Source organism: Poromitra crassiceps (assembly GCF_964638095.1).
Source record: "Poromitra crassiceps genome assembly, chromosome: 15".
In the NCBI taxonomy this organism is placed as follows: Eukaryota; Metazoa; Chordata; class Actinopteri; order Beryciformes; family Melamphaidae; genus Poromitra; species Poromitra crassiceps.
The window spans coordinates 20,678,818-20,697,562 of NC_139634.1; the positions used below are offsets into that span (position 1 = coordinate 20,678,818).

General features: G+C 46.1%; 2 protein-coding genes across 3 annotated transcripts; one reads left to right on the forward strand and one right to left on the reverse strand.

Moving 5' to 3' along the window:
- Positions 1-684: 684 nt before the first annotated feature.
- On the reverse strand, positions 685-10,382 carry pld7 (phospholipase D family, member 7). The gene is made up of 12 exons (XM_083651806.1): positions 10,268-10,382; positions 9,596-9,700; positions 7,977-8,984; positions 6,854-7,041; positions 4,718-4,883; positions 4,227-4,341; positions 3,773-3,900; positions 2,912-3,115; positions 2,532-2,671; positions 1,711-1,876; positions 1,211-1,310; positions 685-1,017 (listed from the first exon to the last, which is right to left on the reverse strand). Exons 1-12 carry the CDS (start codon positions 10,343-10,345, stop codon positions 815-817), a joined length of 2,601 nt encoding a protein of 866 aa, XP_083507932.1. The 5' UTR covers positions 10,346-10,382; the 3' UTR covers positions 685-814.
- Positions 10,383-10,722: 340 nt separating this feature from the next.
- gpr137 (G protein-coupled receptor 137) lies at positions 10,723-18,527 on the forward strand. Of its 2 annotated transcripts, XM_083651625.1 has the most exons (8): positions 10,723-10,786; positions 11,230-11,783; positions 12,038-12,087; positions 12,234-12,471; positions 12,806-12,955; positions 14,258-14,383; positions 16,143-16,261; positions 17,489-18,527. In XM_083651625.1, exons 2-8 carry the CDS (start codon positions 11,403-11,405, stop codon positions 17,583-17,585), a joined length of 1,161 nt encoding a protein of 386 aa, XP_083507751.1. In that variant the 5' UTR covers positions 10,723-10,786; positions 11,230-11,402; the 3' UTR covers positions 17,586-18,527. The 2 variants fall into 2 exon arrangements, with proteins under 2 accessions (XP_083507751.1, XP_083507752.1); XM_083651626.1 differs by lacking the exon at positions 12,806-12,955.
- The last annotated feature ends 218 nt before the right edge of the window (positions 18,528-18,745 follow it).

An 18,745-nucleotide genomic window follows, 5' to 3' on the forward strand; every position in this document is an offset into this window, starting at 1 on the left:
AGTGCCGGTGGTGAGGGCAGATATGAGATGCTCTAGTAAACATAGAGCTTTAGTGCCGGTGGTGAGGGCAGATATGAGATGTTCTAGTAAACATAGAGCTTTAGTGCCGGTGGTGAGGGCAGATATGAGATGCTCTAGTAAACATAGAGCTTTAGTGCCGGTGGTGAGGGCAGATATGAGATGCTCTAGTAAACATAGAGCTTTAGTGCCGGTGGTGAGGGCAGATATGAGATGTTCTAGTAAACATAGAGCTTTAGTGCCGGTGGTGAGGGCAGATATGAGATGCTCTAGTAAACATAGAGCTTTAGTGCCGGTGGTGAGGGCAGATATGAGATGTTCTAGTAAACATAGAGCTTTAGTGCCGGTGGTGAGGGCAGATATGAGATGCTCTAGTAAACATAGAGCTTTAGTGCCGGTGGTGAGGGCAGATATGAGATGCTCTAGTAAACATAGAGCTTTAGTGCCGGTGGTGAGGGCAGATATGAGATGCTCTAGTAAACATAGAGCTTTAGTGCCGGTGGTGAGGGCAGATATGAGATGTTCTAGTAAACATAGAGCTTTAGTGCCGGTGGTGAGGGCAGATATGAGATGCTCTAGTAAACATAGAGCTTTAGTGCCGGTGGTGAGGGCAGATATGAGATGTTCTAGTAAACATAGAGCTTTAGTGCCGGTGGTGAGGGCAGATATGAGATGTTCTAGTAAACATAGAGCTTTAGTGCCGGTGGTGAGGGCAGATATGAGATGTTCTAGTAAACATAGAGCTTTAGTGCCGGTGGTGAGGGCAGATATGAGATGTTCTAGTAAACAAAGAGCTTCAGTGCCGGTGGTGAGGGCAGACGTCCACGTCGCTGTCGGAGAGAGTGTGGGCGTACTGCGAGCTCCAGTCTCGGAGGAAGAGCTGCTGGACTTGGCTCTGCAGGGTTGACTGGCCTTTGCCAACCGCAGAGCCTGTCTGGTTCACCACCATGCCCACACCGGCCGTCTGGGTGAAGTAGTTCTCTGACCAGTTCGACGTCCCTGTGGACAGAGCCCCCCCCCCCCACACACACACACACACACACACACACACACACACACACACACACACACACACACACACACGTTAGTTCTGGGTACTAATTTGCAGGTCGACTAGTAACAGGATTATGAAATGACAAAGTGAACTTATTTAGTATTTGTTTTGTAGTGTGTATGTATAGTGACAGCGTACCTATATAGACGACTCGGTCGGTCACCATGTACTTTGCGTGATTGACTCGTGCAAACGGAATCTTGCTCTGCTCCGGTGTTGAAGGCACCACAAAGACTTTCTGCACAAACACAGAAAAAGGCTGAGGTTAGCACAGTGAAAAGAAAGATCATCACCAATCAGAATCAACTTCTTACAGTTCCAGTCATTTTGTTGTCTGTGGAATCGGAACATGTCACTATTAATAGCAATTAACAAATAGGAATTCACAGAGTCTATGTATTAACATTTATAAAAAAAACTAAGTGTGCTGTGTTGATGTGGCGGCAAAGTGTCTCTCCTACTTAGGCTGTGTTTTTCAAGTCTGACTGACTTGACAAAGGTCACCAGGCCGAAACGTTGTCTGCTCATTAAATCTTTTGCATCTGAGCCAGAGTGTGCGGTCTCGCCCTTTAAAAAGAATTGTTCATGCCAACACTCCAGAGACATCACATCTTCAGACAATAAAAGAGCCAACACACCGCGTTGATGTCACATTTGAGTGGAGGCCTGTTGAGCACCAGCAGGGACTGCAGGAAGACGAACATGGCGGCTGGCGAGTGCTGCCAGCAGCTGACCAAGAGCTGGACCTCCACTCCTCTGGTGCAGGCTGCAGCACGCAGGGCCGAGTCGATGGCAGGCCACAGCCTGACGGCAAGAAGCAACACACTTTATAACATGGTCTGGGTGAATGCTCCTTTCTGATTGGCCTGCAGCAACACTTTCTAACATCATCTGGGTGAATGCTCCTTTCTGATTGGCCTGCAGGTGTGCGTTAAAACCGTTTAATGCACTTCGCCTCCACGTCATACATTAAAATCGTTTAGTGCACACCTAAGAGTTGATTATCCCTTACTTATTGTACCAAAGCCTTTGGTAGGCTAACCCCTAAGCTGAAACGTGTACAGACAGGTGGAGAAATTGCGGAGAACAGCTGGCAGATCATTTCCATATCTTTTGGAGCCACAGTGCCCAGACATTCAGACATACTGGCAGGAGGTGACATATCTATTAAAATATTTGTTAGTAACCAACAAGAAAATGGTTAAAGACCATTCCTCCAACAGTTCCTCCCAGTATGTATGTATGTATGTACTGTATGTATGTGTGTGTGTATGTATGTATGTATGTGTGTATGTATGTATGCATGTATGTATGTATGTATGTGTGTGTGTGTGTGTGTGTGTGTGTGTGTGTGTGTCTCCAACTGTTCTGACACAAATTAATCTGTAAGAATAACAGTGAATATACATAAGAATGTGGTAGTAAACAGTGGAAGTGGGAGTTGAGTGTAGCCGGTCACCTGGGTGGCTGTGTGTACTGAGACAGAGGAAGATAGTCCATAACAGAGATGTGTATGAACTTGTGGGCGTCAGCGATGACAGAGAGGATGGCGGTGAGGTCGTCTGTGCGGCCGCGGGCTGAAATCTGTGGAGGGGCGCTCTGAAACCAGACACACAGGATCACAGGAGGAACTGGGGAGATTGCATCACAACTACGGTAAATACCTTCAGATCAGGTTCAGGGAAGTGAATTTTAAACGGTTTCGTGCAAGTTGTTCACAAATCCGAATAGGGAAAATGCCAAGAACTTTTTAATGCCATAAATCACAATCAAAATATAGATCTGCATGACTAGGCTGATTTTCCACCTGAAAAACAAAAAACTAAAACAAAAACTTACAGACAGGTAGACGTGTGCGGGCACTCCGTTGAACTTGAGCTGGAGGGGCTGTTCGGAACTGGACAGGGCAGAGAGGCGGGCAGGCCAGTAAGGGGGCAGGGAACCATTCACCCCACCGCCAATGTTCCAGTACACCCCAAAGACTCGAGACGCGTCCCGAGCCAGGCAGCTGCAGTCCTCCACCGACAGCCCAACCTCCTTCACCTGGGTCAAGCAAACACCAGAGGCCGTATTCATTCAGTCACAGCTTCATATTTTCATCAGTGCTTCAGCATTCTGACACAAAACCCACCATTTGGGTATAGCCTAAATGTCTTGATATCAGATATAACTGTAAAAAGAGGTGAAATGAGAATAATTTTTAAGGGAAAATCTTCAAATTGTATAACTACAGCCTAAAGATCAAGTATGAATACACACAAGTATAATGACATAAACACAAATTTTGCATTATGGGTATTCTAAATCCTTGCATAAATGTATCTGCTTTCCTTTGCATTTGCATACTTTGATATATTTGGATGGAATATTATGCAAAGTACTATAAATACTATAACAAAGAAAAACAAAGATAAAAAAAAAACTGAGTGCTGACTCCATTCAGTTGATACAGAACTACCCTAATGTAAGAGTGATATTATCATAAAAATAAAAAAATACTTGACACTTGGCTTGACAGTTCACCCAACAATTCCATGACAGCCAAGTGCACAAAGTGAAAACAGACACTGCTGTCTATTTAGCTGCTCTGATCACAAATGTTCAAGCGGCTTTTGCCTTTAATCTAGACTATGAACAACCAGACAACATTCTCACAAACACTCTAAGCGTGATCACTGCTTAGCCTGGCTTAGACCATACCTGGCTTAGAGAGCGCCAGTCCATGTTGGCGCTCCCCACATAGAGGTGCTTTTGATCCACCACCCATAGCTTGGTGTGGATGATACCACCGGTCACGGACTGGAGATCAACCTCTCGGATCTCTGCCCCTGAGAAGAAACACATACATGATCAGCAATGAACCTCTGGGTTGCTCTCAAGGTCAATTTGTCTCTTACTGTGGGTGGAGAAATCTCCACACTGATGCCAGAATGCCATTTGGGAACATACTGCGATGATACAGGTTCTAAAAAGTGGGGATGATGCAGCCTCCCTTAGTGATTCAGGCTGATAATCCTAGTGCAGCTGTACTTTGGGTCACACACAACAGTAAGAGCATAATGTTGTGTTTGTTTACACTTGATGTACTGTATCACCCTGTCAAGTGTGTAAAATAAAAGAATCTGAATGTGAATAATGTTACAGTACATTGTACCTGTGGCAGCCAGTTCTGCTGTGTCTTGAGTTGAGCTCTGGGGAGCGTTGACAGCAATCTGAAGTCTCACACCTTTGGATTCAAGTCCCATCAGCTGCTCAAAGACCTTCCTTCCCTGCAAAACGTGTAGGAGTCATATCACACATACTGTATGAGGTGTTTATAACGTACTGGGATTCAGGTCAAGTGACTCTAAGACCAAGTCACTGGCCTGAGAATCAGTGATGCTAAGACCAAATCACTGACCTGAGAGTCAGTGACTCTAAGACCAAGTCACAGACCTGAGAGTCAGTGATTCTAAGACCAAGTCACAGACCTGAGAGTTAGTGACTCTAAGACCAAGTCACTGACCTGAGAGTCAGTGACTCTAAGACCAATTCACTGACCTGAGAGTCAGTGACTCTAAGACCAATTCACTGACCTGAGAGTCAGTGACTCTAAGACCAATTCACTGACCTGAGAGTCAGTGACTCTAAGACCAAGTCACTGACCTGAGAGTCGGTGGGCTCTGCGGCTCGGAGCGTGAAGTAGAAAGCAGCGATGTGGACCGAGCTGTTGGCCTTGCCCAGCAGACTGAGCCAGCTGTCTGAGATGTTCGGCAGGGACGAGAATGCAGATGGGTCAAGACCCTCTGGGATGCTCTCCACCAGATGCACTCTAAACAGGAGAGAGAGAGAGAGAGTTTCCACCAAAATACATTTGAAAAACTCAAGAACAATGTATCTTTCCAGAAATCATGATCCGGTTACTCAAGATAATCCACAGACCTGGTTGTGAGCGGTTTTATGTGGGAACTATTTTCCTTCATCCGAACTACACCCACTAGCTGCTAGCTGCAGTGTCATGTAGGAACTAGCCAGTGTAGGAATTTAGTCAGGGGCCAGGGCAAAAATGCCCCCAAGAAATCTCAGAATGCCCCTAAAAACATTTTGATAATTTAATTTTCATTCAATTCATTTAATTGCCATCGGTTGCCAGAAGACAATGACGAAGAACGCACTCACTGTTGTTGTTGTTTACACTATACGCTTTAGCAACTTTATGCACGAATTACTATTTTTTTAAGTGCCCCCAACATTTTGTAAATGCCCCCAGTTTTTAGACAGTGGGGGCAAAAGGTGCCCGCTAAATCTATTTTACATTTCCTACACTGGAACTAGCTAGCAGCTAGTGGGTGTCAGTAGTCTGATCGAAAGAAAATAGTTTGCCACAAGCCGGGTGCCATCCAGTTCCAATTCAAGAGAAGGCAGAAAATTCTACGCCGGATATCTCCAAAACTCAGGCAACTCACACCAAAACCATCTAGAGATGGATAAATAGCTTTAATAGCACTACAGGTTAGAGGAAAAATATGTATTTTGGATTTTAGGGTGAGCTGTCCCTTTAACATGAACTGGTCGCAGTGGTCGCGTTACCGAATAGGTTCCCTCTTTTACATTTTTTTTACACAATGACAGAAAAATCTGAAGGCTGTCTGTCATTTTAACACAGGCAATAATAGATTATGACAGAATGTTTACGACCCTACAGACAATGAGAAAGTCTAACCTAACGCAACCTCTGACTGGGAGTACTGACGTCACCACAACCTTTGTGTACCAGTGGCAAATTCCACTCTTTAATTAAAAAAAACATAATATTTAGCCTCTTAAATGTGTATGATTTCATGTCACACATGACACACCTTTGGGTAGGAAACACCAAAAGACTGACATCGAGGAGTGTCTGGGAAAATCTTGGCAGGGAAAGTGAATGACTAAACTCTCCCCTTCCTCACCACTAGCAGCAAGGAAACTCAACCTCCCGACTGTAGACTGTGTGGTTGTACTGCTGTAACTCAATGAATGTAAAGTAGGGTGTTGACAAAGTGTGTCAGTGTGTAAGTGACACACCCAGCAAGTGACACTGCATCAGTGTTTCAGTTATTGGAATGTTAGAAGTATGAAATACAAATTATTAGCGCCTGCTAACAATGCTAGTGAAACACAGTCAGCCTGAAAAGCTTATTCCCCCCCCCCAGATCATATTCAACTCCTACCATATAATATTGCTATGAAACAGGAAATGGTTTAGAATGTATTACCGCATGTGGTTTTTCAGAGAAAGGGTTAGTTTTGCTTAGATATTCTACCTCCCAATTTCTCAAAAGTAAAATCCTGAGAAATAGTTTGGGGATTTTTTTTTTCTTCCAATAGAATAAAAAGGACTCTGTTCAGGATAACAAGTGCAAACCTTTTACACCACTGCAGCGTTCATTTTGGCCCATGGCCCTCCATCCAGATTATTTTTTGGCCCTTCATTGGAAAGAATTTGTGCACCTCTGCTCTAGCACCTTCCTATCCCCATGCCCCCACCCCCCACCCCCAAAGCCCCATAGCCACTAATCCTACCCACCCCTGGAATCCTGACTTACTACCACCTTCCTATCCTGAGGCCATTTTCCCACTAAATGTCCATGAGTGAGTGACTGACTGACTATGCTGACTTTTCCATCTCATGACCCCGGCGGGACCGCTGGTCCAGCGCTGTGGTGAAAATCACCTCTCGTGAAAAACCACTCCTAATAACATGGACACTAAAGACGAAAGCAGGTTGGATTTAGTGACACTTTGTTACTATTTTCTCACCGACAATCTGAGCTACAAGGCTCTGGTAGTAGGCCACAGCCCTCCAACCAGTGCAGCTCCAGCTGAGCCATGAGGTGGGCCAGGGACATAGGGAGGCCGTAGTGCCAGACGTGCTGACCAAGCCCTCCGAACAGCAGCAAGGTGGTGGGCAGGAGGCAGAAGAGGGTGAAACTGGAGCACCCCGAGTTCTGCCAAATACAGAAGTAGAACTGATGTTATGGCCTCATCAAGAGATGGGGAAGGGCCATCGCCACAACTTGACAAGAGACTGGATTGTATTGCATTCCATAGCTATTACAGAGCACCAGAGCAGGGTGTGGTTGAATTCCATTTTACAGTATATGACTGACTTTGTTACTGACTGACAGACTGACTGACTGTGTTACTGACTGACTGAGTTACTGACTGACTGACTTTATTACTGACTGACTGAGTTACTGACTGACTGACTTTGTTAGACTGCTACAAGGCCAAGTGAAAGAAACCACTATCCTAGACATGAATGGACGATATGGTTGAAATCAATATAATAATAATAATAATAATAATCATTAAGGATTTTTTTCAATATCAGTATATCACAATGGTTCATGTATGCAAAATCATGTTAAAGAGTAACTTCACCCCTGTTCTGAGCCTAACTCCGCCCACTGCATAATCTAAAAGTCTGTGGTTGAGATCCTGGCAACCACAGCAAAGAGAGATATAAACTAGGGTCCAAACTGTTCCCTAGCAACAGAAGAATTCATGACAGTTTTGTACCTAACTATGTCATGAATTCTAAGGGTTGAACAGCAGATGACATGTTGAGCCATTTCAACCCATGAAATGCAGATTCTTTTTATCTACATTTGATGTCAATGTCGATATTAATACCAGCATTCATGTGTTTCATATAGTTTACAGCTCAAAAAACACCAATTGGTCATATTAGGTGTGATTATTTTTAAGTAAAATTTGCTTGTCATCATCAATTTAGACAGCAGAAATGTGTGTCACTCACAATATTAAAATATCTTTATATCATCACAATATGATTACAATGAAAGACGATAAACGATAATATTTAATTATCGTCCAGTCCAAATGGAATCTATTAGCCAAATTGAAAAGCACAACTCACCTTTGCTGACTGGCCTGATTTAGCTTGGGCTGGCTTCGTTGGTACTGCAGGAGAGGTTGATTGCTCAGTATCAGCACTTTTGTCTACCAGACTTGAGGATATTGACGGAGCGCTCCCCGGGCCTGCATACTGTAAATGATGGAACTTCACTTCCTCTGATTCATGGACACTCCCGACACCAGACTCTTCATCTGCCGAATCATCTACACACTGAACGTCTGATGATGAGCCATCCTCCTCCTCTTCAGCTATGAGACCAAACTTTGTGGGCTCCACCTCCCACGGGGGCTCTTCATCCACGATCGCCTTCACCTGGCTCAGCTTCTCCTCCTCCGTCGGACCCTGCCTGATCTCTTCAGGCTCCAAGCTCACATCATCATCACCGGAGCAGGCGAGGCTAACCCTGCTCTCCACCTCATTCTCCTCGCTCTTCTCTCCCGCGACTTCCTGCGGCGTCTGGCTGAGGAAGTCCAGAGTCGAGTTGAGGAGGAAGTCCTCCTCGACTCGGGTGATGATTACGGCTTCTTTTTGCAAGGCGTAGTCCCCTAGCTCCACTCTGAGGGGCGGCCTGGGGCTGGCGGTCATGAGAAGGTGCTGCGCAGACACAGACTCTTCTGTGAGGGCACTGTGGGCTGACGCAGTGGCTTGTTCTGGGTTGCTGAAGTAAGAAGGGGCTTCAGTGCCGACTTTGGGGAGGCGAACCGAGGGTAGAGGAAGTGCCGTTTCTCTGACACCGGGCAGTTTGGACTTCAGAACCTCCCCGCCGACACCTCCGGCTTTTTCGGGGGGCTGAGCCACATGGCTGATGGCATCTTTTTTGGAAAGAGGCAGCTCCGTGTTGTGGCTGCCACCGGTGGGCCGTTTTTTGCCGCTGTGAAAAGTAGGGATTCGAGAGACAGGTGTCTTCCCACTTTTGCGGCTCATGTCTTCTTTCTCCTCAAGCTCTTGTTTTGAAGGATCCTCTTCAGGTCTGAGACGGTCCAACAGAACACTACAGGGCTTCAACTCCTGAGGAAAAGATAACTTTACTAAAATGTTAAGCCATGATAGAATAAAGGCTGTTTAAAATCATAAGAAGAGTTGCCTTGGACTTTTTTTTTAATTTTATATCTCCTCCTGTATCTATGAAAACAATTGGTCTATGTACCACCCCTCTAAGCACAGAGACTGAAAATACTAACACCTGCAATAACCTAACACTAGTTCAGTACATAACAAAGCTGGCAATTAAAAATGTTTGTTTTGGTGCTAATTATTGGTGTATTTTTAAAGTGTTGCTAGGTCAAATGGAATGCTGTGATGTAATGTCTGTGTTTAATTTGCTTCATATTCTATTTTCTTATATGGCTTCATTGAGGCATGTCATAGCGTTTATATGGGGCTCAAAAGCATCTCACTACACTACACAGGCGTTCCACTCCACGCCTAGTAGCATATATAGGCACTTCCGCACTAGCATGCAAATATGTTTCCTGGTGATTATGCAGCAGGCACAGAGACTTAACATTTGTCAAGCCAGGGAACACAATAAATAAGAGGTCTTCCACACCCAGACAGATCTGTCCACAAAAGCTTCCTTTGTTTAGGCTCTCTGCCAGACCAGTGCAGTCAAAACTTACAGCAACTGCCCCCTCAGCAACTTCGTCTTCCAGCCGAGGTGGGGGACTCTCATCTCGCTCCATCACTTGGCTCTGCATAGACTCAGTGTCTGACTCATCGGTCTCCTGGGAGGATCAGATCATTCATCTTATCAGTAACGAGCAAGCAGAGGTCCATGATAAAGCATCACGAAATCACTGGATTCCACGTTGGGATAAGAAACTTCAGCAAACTGTAATGGCTGTCATGACTCATCAACACACAATGGTAAAGAGAGCAGAAACACAAAAATAAATAGATTAAACAGCTTAATATTTCTGTCAACTGTCAACATTAGCATAAAATGCACTCCCAGTGTTTTGATGAAGCAAAACTCACCATGATGTATTCACCTTGCTCGTGAATCGATAAGTTAGGAGCGGCTGGGACGCAGTGTTCACATCCACGATCACAGACGACCAATCTTTTATTAGCTGAGCCAAGGTTAGACAATTGAAAGTAATGATAGTTACCTAGCTACAGAAGCAGCTACTATGACTATGCAGCAAATGGCAAGCTGCTTACTATGCTCTCCTCCTCAGCCTTTCTCTCTCCCTTCTCTCTGGAGTTAGCCAGCTAACGTTAGCGAGCAAGCTACGTGGCTACAGTGTGGAGGAAGAGGAGGCGGAAAAGCTTAGCAATAAAGCACCCACCTCCACGTACGAAGGTCCAGCATGCAGGCGCGCAGACCTCCTCCGGGAATTGTCTCTGGCTCGCAGCACCACCGGCATCTTCGGCTAATTACTTTAATGCAGCACTTAAATGAAACGTAACGTAGTTAGAGTTAGTTTAGTAACGTAAGACTGTTAATATTTAAATAAACGTCCCTATTGGCGAATACGCACGACGAGTGATAAACACTGTCTGCATTGGACAACTTGCTGCTAGCTATGTGAAATTAGCAGTTTCGGTGAAGTAGCATACCTGAAGCCGGATTTTGTTTGTGTTTATAACGGTCTCTTCTTGCCAAGAGAAGTAAACAGAAAATTGAAGAAACCGCGATTTCCTGTCGTCGCTGATTGGCGGTTAATCTAAAATTCTGACTCCACCTCTCGCCGAGAAGAGCCTGGTGACGCGAGGTTAGACTCCACCTATCAGACGTGACGCAGGTTGACAGAATCCGGAAGTAGAGGATTACAATCAGCTACCGACCTAAACACAGCTCAAATAAGGTCTGTTTCAGCGTTAAATTATTAATGACAGCTAAAACGTTTAATCTTACTTACAAACTAGCTAAGACAGACGTGAACGACAGTAGGATATAGGCCTAATTAACTAACACAATTCAACTACAGTTCGCTAATATTTAGCTTATCAGACTGTGCTGACATCACGCATCACACGACTCTGTTGTTTTGTTCCGTGCTGCAGTCAAGTGCGTCAGGGGAATTGCCAGGCACGGGAGAAAAAGTAGCTGTCTAACGTTACATTTGTATTTGACATGCTACATTTGGAACACCAAGACCAGCTAATGTCATCCAACTGAAGTTTTCTTTGATGAATAGCTTGTTATGCAATGCGAGAGAGCATCCAGCTATACTGTGATCACGGCATCATTTCATAATACGGCCATTGTAGCTGACCTGTTGACACGTGAATTTGTTTCTGCTCTCAGGTGTTTGTGAACACTTCAGGCTGAGAAGAGAAGAGTACCATCACTTCTCTCCCACAATGGATGGTGCTTCACAGCTGCCCCCAACATGGCTTCTTTAATTCTTATTTAGCACGCTTTTAGATGTGCTCCTAAGAACCCACCTCAAACCCTGCCTTAATTAGTCCTGCACCCTAATGGAAGCTCTGGTCACACCGGCCGGTCCTCCCAACTCCTCCGCTCCGCCTCGCCCCATCCCCCTGCACCCTGCGCTTGCCCCATCGGTCCAGCTCGGCTTCACCATCCTCTACAGTGCTCTGTATGCCAGCCTGTTCCTGGTGGTGTACGGCCAGCTCTGGCTTCTCTACCTCTACCGACACAAGAGGTGCAGCTACCAGAGCGTCTTTCTGTTCCTGTGCCTGTTCTGGGCAGCCCTCCGCACTACCCTCTTCTCCTTTTACTTCCGCAACGCTCTGGAGGCCAATCACCTGCCCGTTCAGGTCTACTGGCTGCTCTACTGCTTCCCCGTCTGTCTGCAGTTCTTCACGCTGGGCCTTATCAACCTGTACTTTACTCAGGTGAGATTGGCGAGGAAGGAGTTGTGATGAGGTCAGGATACACCAGCAGCATTGTGGATGGGCAATACAATACCGCATTCCGCAGGGATAGGAGCATTGTTTTGATAGCTGTTTCTGTCAAAACTGGTAGCTTATTAAGTAATTTGAAGGACTGAAAACACCAGACAAGCTCATTTGTAGGATGCATCTCTTTTGCTTTCACTTTCTTGTGCTCTGATGAGTCATCTGTGACTTATTTTCCTCTCCCGCTACAGGTGTTGCTCAAAGTGAGAGATATGTACAGCTCACAGATGGACAGAGCACTGTAAGTTGTACTCTGCAATAAAGACCTAATGTAGCTAAAACAGCCATTTCTTTTACATTTAAAAGAGTTTTGACTACTGATTCACTTCCGATGGAGACTTCTATGTGTGACTTTGGACTCATTCACTGCTATGGTTTCTTCCAAAGGTGGATGGCGAGGTGTGCATATGGCACATTGAGCGCAATCTTCCTCTGCGTCAACGTGGTTTGCGCGGCTCTCGGGGAGCGAGGAGGCTATGGGTCGGGAGAGCGGACCTGGACGCTGGTCCTGGTTCGAGTCCTAGTCAACGACCTGCTCTTCTTCCTGGAAGCGGTGTGTCTGGCCGCCTTGCTGCTGCTTCTGACCCGACACTCGCACTCTGCCAGCCCCTACCTGAACAGCAAGGTGTGTCAAGCTGCGCCATTGATGTCCATCCCCCTCCTCTCTAGTTCCTCTAGGTAGTGCAGGCTCTTCACTAATTCCTCTAGGTTAGTGGTTCTCAACCTCAACCTTTTTACACCAAGTACCACCTCATAAATTACCACCATATGCATATGAAAGTATGAGAGGGAGGGACCTCCCGCGTATCACCTGTGGTACCCATACCACAGGTTGAGAACCACTGCTCTAGGTAGTCCAGGCTCCTCACTAGTTCCTCGTCTAGGTAGTCCAGGCTCCTCCTTACTAGTTCCTCTAGTCTAGGTAGTCCAGGCTAATGGTGTTATTTGTACCTGAGCAGGGGACCACAGTGTGCCGCACGGCAGCGTTGGGGGCAGCGGTCATCTTACTGTTTGCCAGTCGAGCCTGCTACAACCTGGCTGTCCTCATTCTCTCCCAGAGCCGCCAGGTCGAGTCGTTCGACTTTGACTGGTACAACATCTCCGACCAGGTAATCCTCACCTCACCAGCTAGAAGACTGATGCTCATGTAGTGTTTGGGTGCGGCTCGCATTGCACAATAGCAGCTGTTTGGGGCGGCTGTGGCTCAGGAGGTAGAGCGGGTCATCCACTAATCTGAAGGTCGGTGGTTCGATCCCCGCCTCCTCCAGTCCACATGTCGAAGTGTCCTTGGGCAAGACACTGAACCCCAAATTGCTCCCGATGGTTGTGCCACCACCCTGCTAGCTTGCCGCCTTCGGTGTATGAATGTGTGATTGTAGGCACATTGTAAAGCGCTTTGGATAAAAGCGCTATATAAATGCAGCCCATTTACCATAGCCAGACCGCATATCGCTTTTGGTAATCATGTCATACTGTAGAGCAAATACCCAACTTTCACTTTCACATTTGGTCACACAGTGACCACTAGGGATATAGGGCGTCTTTTAATGTGAGGCACACTAACCAATACAGACATCCTATTTTGCCTGTCAGAATAGTCATTGACTTAGGCTGTGGCCACACTGATCCGTTGGAAAACGTACAGAATTACTAACTAATAGATTTATGTCTGTTGCTTTGCTTTGGAATGTCAACGTTTTGGCATTAATATTGCAGCACCTCATCGATTCAATCCATCCGACCAGAAAATGTTGAACTGGGTTGAACTTTCTGTCCATCACAATGGATAGAAATCTGCTGGAGACTGATGTGTCGTTGGCGCTGCCCGGACAACAGACAGCTGTCATTGAAAATGAACAGAGAAATGAATGTAGACGGACACACACGAGGGATGAGTGTGGCCACGTGCTTACAGGGCGGGTCTGTGTTGTTAGTCTTATGAGTTTGGTGCAAAGATCTGGGCCTCCAGTGTATCTTCTAGAACAGACCTGGGCATTATGTGGCCCGGGGTCCAGAACCGGCCCTCATGATGGTTCTGCCTGTCCCAGGAGGTCTAAGCTAGAAAAATCAAATGAGATGACCTAAATTGGCTTTTATTTTTAAACCTTTGTGTGCCATGAGTGTGCTTCTTCCTGAATAAGTGTACAGTATGTTTTCTATAATTCAATCTAGTGATAAAATTAGAGGTTACAGCATGACAAAAAATAAATAAAAAAACATCAGCAACAATCTGGGTTTCCCATGTGGCCCCCCAGGAAAAACTAATTGCCCACCCCTGTTCCGCTTGATCAAAGCTTGCAGGCCCTGATAGCTGATTCCAGGTGGTTCACAGTAAACAGTCCTGTCTGATGATGATGCTAGTGGACAGACACATGGCTACATAACCCCAGGCTCTTTTGTCTCCTCTGTAGGCTGACCTGCGCAGTGAGCTGGGAGACAGGGGCTACCTGGCCTTCGGTGCCATCCTCTTCATATGGGAACTGCTGCCAACCAGTCTGCTCATTCTCATCTTCAGGGTTGGGCGGCCTGCTCAAGAGGTAACACGCTCAGAAAAACAAGTATTGTCCCTTTATCTCTATGGACTAGCGGCGGCGGCTGTAGCTCAGGAGGTAGAGCGGGTCGATTCCAGTCTGCATGTCGAAGTGTCCTTGGGCAAGATACTGAACCCCAAATTGCTCCTGATGGTGTGCCAGCACCCTGCGTGGTAGCCTGCCGCCATCGGTGTATGAATGGGTGAATGTACCTACTGATTGTAAAGCGCTTTGGATAAAAGCGCTATATAAATGCAGGCCATTTACCATTTACCAATACCCGTCCCTATGTGACTGGCCATTAAGTCAGGCCTCGCTCACAGAGTTGGCATGCAGCCTCTCCTCTCTCTCCCCAGAGGGTTTTCATAGTCTACTTCACTGGCTCATTCCAACTCAGCTCAACTGTGCTCCTTCACTCAGGTGAGCTCCATCAGTAGCTAATGAATGGAGCTCTCCATGGATGTTCTGAACCTGTGTTGACTCATTTTGGTCACTGATTAGCCATTTTTGCCCATTTAGTCAGCCCTAATTACCTAAAGCCGTTTTCCCACATGCGTACCGGAAAGTTACCTGTAAGTCAATATTGGACATTTCCCTTCACACTTCGGCTCTCGCATATGAGAATCTAGCAGCGAAATTGCCTGTATGTTGGGGGGCAGGGCGGCACTGCAGAGCGGGTGGGGAGTGACGTGTCGGCAAAACTCTTGATGGTGAAATAAGTTTGCTTGTTTATCCGTTCACCTGCGTCGCGTTGAAGCACTTTTTACAGACTGGCTTCGTTTGATGTGTCCGGGCTTGCCTTCGCTGTCGGCAACGTAAGCAAAATACTTCCACATTTCGCTTCGTGCATTTGCTTCGTCTGTGTCCCTGTCGGGCTGTGCCTGTGACTGAAGGAGGAGGACTGAACGACTGTGGCCAGAGAGCGAGCAGGCAGCAGAGAGGAGAGATCACAAGATCATTTCGCCAGTTTGCTTTAATGTGCGCGAATGATTAGATTATGCCCGCTGGAACATTAAGCAACGTGTGTACACCTCGCCCATGCCGGCAAATGACTGGACCCATTCTACACTTGAGTCCGCTATCGCGCATACCGCTCTTCTGACTGGCTCGAAACTGGTGAAATGTCCGCGATGACGGGGTCGCGCTTATACCGGCGACTTTCACACATGCAGGCATTAGACCACGTTCCGGTCATTTAGCGGTACAAAGCGCATGTGGGAAAACGGCTTAATTGAAAAATCCCAGTTCTGTTAGGTCACCCACAGTGCAGGGGCGTAAATCTAGACAGCGCAGGCAGTGCGGTTGCACTGGGGTAGAGGGGCCTGTGGAGAGCACAGACTCTCCATCAACATACTGGGCAGAGAACAGGCCCTTGCAAATGACTCAAATTGCCACCCCAGAAATACGCCTGTGTTCAAAGAACACACATTAGATTTAAAGTGGTGCCATTTGCAATGTATATGCCCTCAAAAGACAAAGCCATCTCTGTCATGGTTTTCTTTTCTTTTTTAAATAGTCAGTAGAAATCTATAACAAAATGGTATGCTTATTCAACATGAAATCAACATTCATCAACATTAAATATGTTAAAGTCAGCAGTCATTTCAGAACCACAGTGAACCAGAGTGGCAGTTATAATGGTCTACTTTCTGGTGGTTTCCCTGTTTGAGTTTCCACATCCACGTGTTGAGCTGTGTTATTCTGATCCCCCTCAGGTCAGCACCATGGCCATCATGTTGAGCTGTGTTATTCTGATCCCCCTCAGGTCAGCACCATGGCCATCAACAACAGGGTTCTACCTCGCCCATATTTCTTCGATGACCCTGAAGGGAGCAATGACGACTTGCCTGTTCCTTGGTCACGCGGTTCACATCCAGACACTAGGTATGTCCAGACACTAGGTACTGTATGTTCAACACAGCCTCCTCTCACTTACAGGACTCCTGCTGTCCCAGTGATATCTGCAGTGCAGGGCAGGGCCAGAAAGCCTTCCAATGTCTCGGATCATATTATCTCAATAGAAGGCCTCAAAAAGTCTTGAATACAGGAGTACGGTGGCGCAGTCGGTAGCGCTGTCGCCTCACAGCTAGAAGGTCCTGAGTTCGATTCTCGCCTGGGACGCTGTGGGCGCTGGAGTTGTGACCCCCCCATATCTTCAGTGCCTACTGCCCAGGTGGGCTATCTCGTCGAAAGGTCCTTTCTGTGTGGAGTTTGCATGTTCTCCCCGTACCCCGCAGGGGGTTCCTCCGTACATAACCCCCCACTAAAAACATGCAGAAGATCGTCATCCGACCAGTGACGACAACATCTGAAGTTGGTCCAATGATGGTTCCCCGGGCGCTGGAAAGAAAAAGCGACCACTGCTCCTGGCCTGCCCCCTGGAGGAAAGGACAAGCCTGGATGGGTCAAATGCAGGACATATTTCACCGGCCACCGTCAGCATGAGTGTGTGTTGTGGCCGCATGCATGTGTTGTAGTGTTCGTGTGACAATAAAGATGGGCTTCCGTCTGAAATCGGGGGGGCTTCCGTCTGAAATCGAATAAGGCACGTTTTAGAGGTTAAAAAGGCAATTTCTTGGTATGCTATTTTTGCAGTGAGAAATCAGCCCAGTTACCCAGGCTTACCTTCCCATTGCTCTATAGTTGTTTTCATGTTTGAGATCTGTTTGCAAAATTGGTCTTATAATTGGCACATTCAATCCACCCTCAGGTATGTTGCTGTAATGACCTTTACACCCTGACGAAGGCTCTTGTGAGCTGAAACGCATTGGTCTGTTTTTAACTTTTGTATAGCCATGGTCTAATGAAGGCTTTTTAACTTTTTCAACCGAACAGTGTGTCTGGGACATTCTTTAAGTTTGCCATTTCTACACTTTACTTTTTTCCCTTCACTAAAGGAGATGGACTTTGTTGTTTTTTGTAAAGCTTGATCCAGCCCTTGTCCTATACCTGTTTCCCGTCTACCCTGATTATGGACCCACGCAGCACTCCTAAAGCCTCTGTTTCCACCCTCAGATATTTCTGTTATACATCATCAAACTATGATATTCATATTTTATGATTAATACACAACTTTAATTTCTGCTTCCCCTCTCTCTTGCTCTGTGCCAGTTGGTATGGATCGGAGACCACGCCCCTCCTGTTCGCCAGCAACCCCCCAGGCCAGAGCAACCAGCACCACTCGTTCTACTCCACCCCCCAGAACTGACCCAGACACCGAAACCTGACCAGGATTGTGGCAAGGCCTTCTTTGATGCTCATCTCCAGGACAGGCACATACAGCTACCAGCCAGCAGTACCTCGCTCTGTTGAGTTTATTTGCACTGAAATACCTCAGGAAACCCTGACTTGATGCTGAATATGCACCTTCAAGTTTTGTTTAAACTCAAAGGAGTTACCAGCAGAGATTATATTGAAACTGAATTGTTTCTCAGTTCAAAGGGAACAAAGTGTTGGCGAGTTACTTGGTAGGAAGTGTCCTACCAGACGGGTGGCCGACCGATGTGCTCAATGGTCTCCTTTACATTGAGATTTAGAGTTAGTTTGTTTTTTCCAAGCACTTGTCCTACTATGGGGGGAACAACTTTATTAACAGGTTCCTTCAGGTTAAAATGGCGTATTAGCTTTCAGGGTTTTTGCTGGCTCAAAATAAGGTGGGGGTGCTGACACCTGCCAGCTAGTTAACTGCCAGCTAGTTCACACCTAACTGCCAGCTAATTCATGGTACCCACTGGTTCCATGCATTAACAATGCTAATTAGCAGTTTGTTGAAGGTGAAAAGCTAATCAAAGTGCCTGAGAGGAAAAGTCATTCCACACCAGCTCTCTTTGTCCAATCACAAATCCATGTACATATTACAATGGCTACACTGTTTTATTGTCAACTTTTCCTTTAGGGCCAATGTGTGCTTTTGTTCACTTTTAACAATGTATAGTAATTCTTTGTCTCAGCTTGTATTATTTTATGTTTATGACACTTTATTTTATAGCCAGGGTTTTACCTTTCATTGTACTGTACAGTAGCTAAAGATCCGAAGGTTTCCCCTTCAGGTCTTTTGTCTGGAATGAGGCTCTTCCTCATAGCTAGTGGAACATAGTCACTCATCTGTGGCTCTCCCTACAACTCAGCTGTGACATTTACTATATAAACATCAAACCAATAAAAACATCAAAATGAACTTGTTCATAGTCTGTTCTTACTAAGCATGTCCGTCTACAATAGTCAAATTGACCTAGTCAATGTCTCCAAATGCAGTTTAATTTGTAGTGCCTTGGAATAGATTGAGGATTAATTGCAGAGTTCAATTTCTGAGATGATAGTCATCCCCTTCATTACTACAAACCTTTGATTTCCTGCAGTCTGCCTTTA

What these genes read in the sequence shown, in the direction of transcription:
- gpr137 (XM_083651625.1), top strand. Translation starts at nt 11,403, where the DNA reads ATGGAAGCTCTGGTCACACCGGCCGGTCCTCCCAACTCCTCCGCTCCG. An exon ending in TCAACCTGTACTTTACTCAG is followed by an intron (nt 11,784 to 12,037) that starts GTGAGATTGGCG and finishes CTCCCGCTACAG; the next exon opens with GTGTTGCTCAAAGTGAGAGA. An exon ending in TTGGGCGGCCTGCTCAAGAG is followed by an intron (nt 14,384 to 16,142) that starts GTAACACGCTCA and finishes GATCCCCCTCAG; the next exon opens with GTCAGCACCATGGCCATCAA.
- pld7 (XM_083651806.1), bottom strand. Translation starts at nt 10,345, where the DNA reads ATGCCGGTGGTGCTGCGAGCCAGAGACAATTCCCGGAGGAGGTCTGCG. An exon ending in CCTTGTAGCTCAGATTGTCG is followed by an intron (nt 4,884 to 6,853) that starts GTGAGAAAATAG and finishes TCTCCTGTTTAG; the next exon opens with AGTGCATCTGGTGGAGAGCA. An exon ending in TCAAATGTGACATCAACGCG is followed by an intron (nt 1,311 to 1,710) that starts GTGTGTTGGCTC and finishes GTGTTTGTGCAG; the next exon opens with AAAGTCTTTGTGGTGCCTTC.